This window comes from Gekko japonicus, unplaced genomic scaffold (genome assembly GCF_001447785.1).
Source record: "Gekko japonicus isolate JY-2015 unplaced genomic scaffold, Gekko_japonicus_V1.1 scaffold1134, whole genome shotgun sequence".
Classification (NCBI taxonomy): domain Eukaryota; kingdom Metazoa; phylum Chordata; class Lepidosauria; order Squamata; family Gekkonidae; genus Gekko; species Gekko japonicus.
In genome coordinates, this window is record NW_015176485.1 from 476,597 (window position 1) to 480,323 (window position 3,727).

General features: G+C 46.4%; 1 protein-coding gene across 1 annotated transcript in view; it reads left to right on the forward strand.

The window, feature by feature from the left end:
• LOC107123882 (LIM domain-binding protein 2) overlaps window positions 1-2,921 on the forward strand; it is a 258,177-nt gene extending 255,256 nt beyond the window's left edge. Inside the window, exon 8 of the mRNA XM_015427225.1 lies at window positions 2,560-2,921. Coding sequence (XP_015282711.1) covers window positions 2,560-2,790 — 231 coding nt within the window. The 3' untranslated portion in view covers window positions 2,791-2,921. The remainder of the gene's footprint in view (window positions 1-2,559) is intronic.
• The last annotated feature ends 806 nt before the right edge of the window (window positions 2,922-3,727 follow it).

Consider the following 3,727-nt stretch of genomic DNA (forward strand, 5'->3'; position numbering starts at 1 on the left):
CCAAGCATATGAAACTCCACATTATTTTTTGTTGTGGGTCCCCTCTAGTAAAACAGGGTACCCCCCTCCGTCTTTCTTTCCCTTTCCTACAGTCTAAGGGTCCAAGCATATGAAACTCCACAGTATTTTGTTGTGGGTCCCCACTAGTAAAACAGGGTACCCCCCCTCCGTCTTTCTTTCCCTTTCCTACAGTCTAAGGGTCCAAGCATATGAAACTCCACAGTATTTTGTTGTGGGTCCCCACTAGTAAAACAGGGTACCCCCCTCCGTCTTTCTTTCCCTTTCCTACAGTCTAAGGGTCCAAGCATATGAGACTCTGTGAGAGCTGTGAGTGGGCCTTCCCAGGGATTCTCAAAGGGCACTTGCTGCTGCACATACCGGGGCGTGGAGGAAGGAATGGCTTTGCTAACTGAAGCGACCCCCAGACACACACGCTGTTATTAAGAGCGATGGGCACAAACAAAGCACCTGTCCTTTCACAGCTAATAGTGCTAGGTGGGGAGGATAGAAGCATTGAGCCCCTCTCTCCCAGCCAAGGCCCTGATCCAAACTGGGGCAGTTGCAGTAGTCCGTTAAGCTTCGCCAGAATTGCCCAGTTGCCACATCCCCAACAACTGGTCTGTTTTGACCCTAAATTTCCACCACAGAGTAGGCCAAGGGAGAAGAGGGAGGTAAGAAAAGATGAATGTGAATTTGTACAATTGAGGCCGAAAAACACGGGGGGGGGAGGCGTGGCTATTTCTGCCGTCGCATTCTGATCCACCATTATGCGATTAGACGCGACGGCGGTGCACCGGGGTTTCATCCTTCGGCGCACGCTTGCAAAGAGGACTTCTGGAGGTAATAGGCGCACGCCGGCGCGATCACACCGAATGAGTCCGTCGGCAGCCCATGGCAAACCATTTTCTAGTAGATCTTTGAAGGTACTTTTAACTGCGCATCTTCGGCAGCACGCCACGGGTTAGCCACGGGTGCGCTATGCTTCCCAGATGTTGCAGTGTGATCGCGCCCCGAGAATCCACCCAGCATTCGTGCTTTTTGCGTGGCAAATTCTCCGTGTGACCGGGGCCTTAGACTGGAGAAGTTCAACTATTTTTTTAAATGGGGTTTGGAGGAAGAAAAAGAGAGGTGTCCTCACAGGTGCATCTTGGGAGGGAAGTCTAGGCACAAAAGAAAAAAAAAGTGATGGAGGCAGGGGCAGGTTGCTGGTGGAGCTTTGCTTGCTTCTAACACAGCATGGATCATTACGCAAACAGAAAGGAATATCTTTGGGTGGGCAGACCTGTGTAGGCCTCTGAGTGGATAGTTTAAATCAGGGTGTATCCCTCTGACCATGGCCAGGACTCGAGTACTCTGGGAGACGTCTTAAGAAACTGTGGCCAGGGCACTGCCTCCAAAGACCTGCCCCACACATCCATGGCTTCTCCCCAAAGCGGTCTTTAACACCGCAAGTCCAAGAAGGCTTTCCAGCTTCCTGTCTGGCACTTTTCCTTCCTGGCAGCAGTCCTGGGGTTCGCTTTGCACGTCTTCACGAAAGGGGTCTTTGCGCTTCCTGTGGGGATAGGACGGATCCTTTCTTCCTTGCCCTCTTCAGCGTTTGTCGGCTGCTAGCTTCATTAGTGTAATTATAATTAGCACTCTGTCTCCCTTTTATGATACCAGCTGGACAGATTGGTCCTCTTACTGCGCAGATTGGCAGAAGAGTTGCCTACGCAGAGAGGTGGCAGGCACCACGAGATAACAGATGGTAGATTCAGGGCTTGTTGGCAATCAAGCAGGGGTTTTTTTGCTAATGACTTAATTAGTGATGCAAATTGTCAAATCAGTGTGAACATTGTTTTTATATTTTAAAAAAACCCTCTACCTAAATTAATTACCATAATTAAGTGGCAGGGTGTCAAGTGCGTGGGTTAGGGATAAGAGGTCCTGAGTTCCATATTCTGATGGCTGATGTATTAAAGGTAGTATTTGCAAGCTTCATTTTAACTAACCACCGCTATTGGCTGGAAGAAAGAAAGTGTGAAGTACAGATGTCAGGAGACGTTCGTCCAGAAGTTCGCTTGAACAGGCTGCCTGGAGATGGATGGGTGGTTTGCAAGAACAGTAGCTACTCATAGTAATTCCAGAGTGCAGGGGGCTTATACAGGATAACTTTGGGGTGCGTTGGACTTTAATTTAAACGGTATCAGTTGCTATCCCATTACGGTGGTGGTTGGTCTGAAAAGATCACATAACCATTTTGACGAGTCTGTTGAATCCATTTCCGGGTAACAGTTTGCACGTTTAAAACAAACACACTCATTTGACTCCATCTATATTATCTGTTTTCTGGATTTTTTAGTATAATCCTGAAAGGTCTGCACATACTAAAAAGGGACATTCGTTTCTCTTTTTGAGCTTGGCTGTCATGAAGAGTTGCTGTGTGTCATCTTTGTGGGAGCTTTCAAGGAAGAAGCATTCTGGGTTATTACTGATGAGAGATGGTCTGTTACGGGCCTGGGGTTGGTTGGTTGGTTTGCCGTCTTCTCCCATGTAACAAACGTTGGGTACTGTTCACAGGATGTGATGGTGGTTGGAGAACCAACTCTGATGGGAGGAGAATTTGGCGACGAAGACGAACGGCTGATCACCAGGCTAGAGAACACACAGTACGATGCAGCAAATGGCATGGATGATGATGAAGATTTCAACAGCTCGCCTGCTCTGGGGAACAACAGTCCATGGAACAGTAAACCTCCAGCAAACCAGGAGGCCAAGTCTGAAAACCCGACACCGCAGGCTTCCCAATAAGTGACCTGAAGCTACGTCCACTATTGCTTATAATAGCAGGTTGCAAATATTATCCCACAGCGTTCTTTTTAAAAACAAAAACCTTCAAGCTTTCCGCAGATACCAAACTTATTTCCAAGGTCTTTCCTCCTTTTTCAAGTTAGAAAAATAATTTATAAGCTTTCAGGTATTCAACTTGGAAGCGCTTGCACATAATTTAAACTGGCGCTGACCTCATTGGGGGAAAAAAGGAATATTTCTGGATGCATTGCAGTGCAGGATCTTTGCTACCATGATGTCCCTCCCCTTTACCCAATAAAGGCCATATTGTGCAGACAAGAATCTCTAGAGAGTTGTTTTTTGACATGGTAAACAGCATCCTGTTTTTCAACTTTTTCCTAGGTGTTTCGGTTCTGGAATACAATTTCAAAAATTCAATTTCTTTGCTTTTTAATTATGCTCCGAATCACTTCTTTCCCTGGTTAGCCTTTTTCCGTGGAGAAAGCAAAAGACGAGAGCCTTAGCAGGTGTCAGGAAACTTTAATTATGAAGAAACGGTGCAGCCCACTACAATTCTGGTTAAAATTCTTTGGGGGCACTGCAAAAATATCCCAAATTGACTGTGATTCAGTAATGGACTGTCAAAGATATGCCCCTCACGGTTGTATGAATGTAACTTTTATTATATTAATATAAAATATTATACATAATGTTCAGCTGTTGCAAATCACATCACCCCATGGCTCAGTGGGAGAGCATCTGCTTTGCATGCAGAAGGTTCCGTGTTCAGTTCTTGGTTTCGACAGTGAAGTAAGTGTCAAGTAGCGGGTGATGTGAAAGCCCTTTCCCTGAGATGCTGGAGAGCAGGGCAGACAGTGTTGACCTTGAGAAACCAGTGGTCTGACTCAGCAGATGGCAACTTCACCTGTGTTCATTACTACCCAAGTACAATACGCTT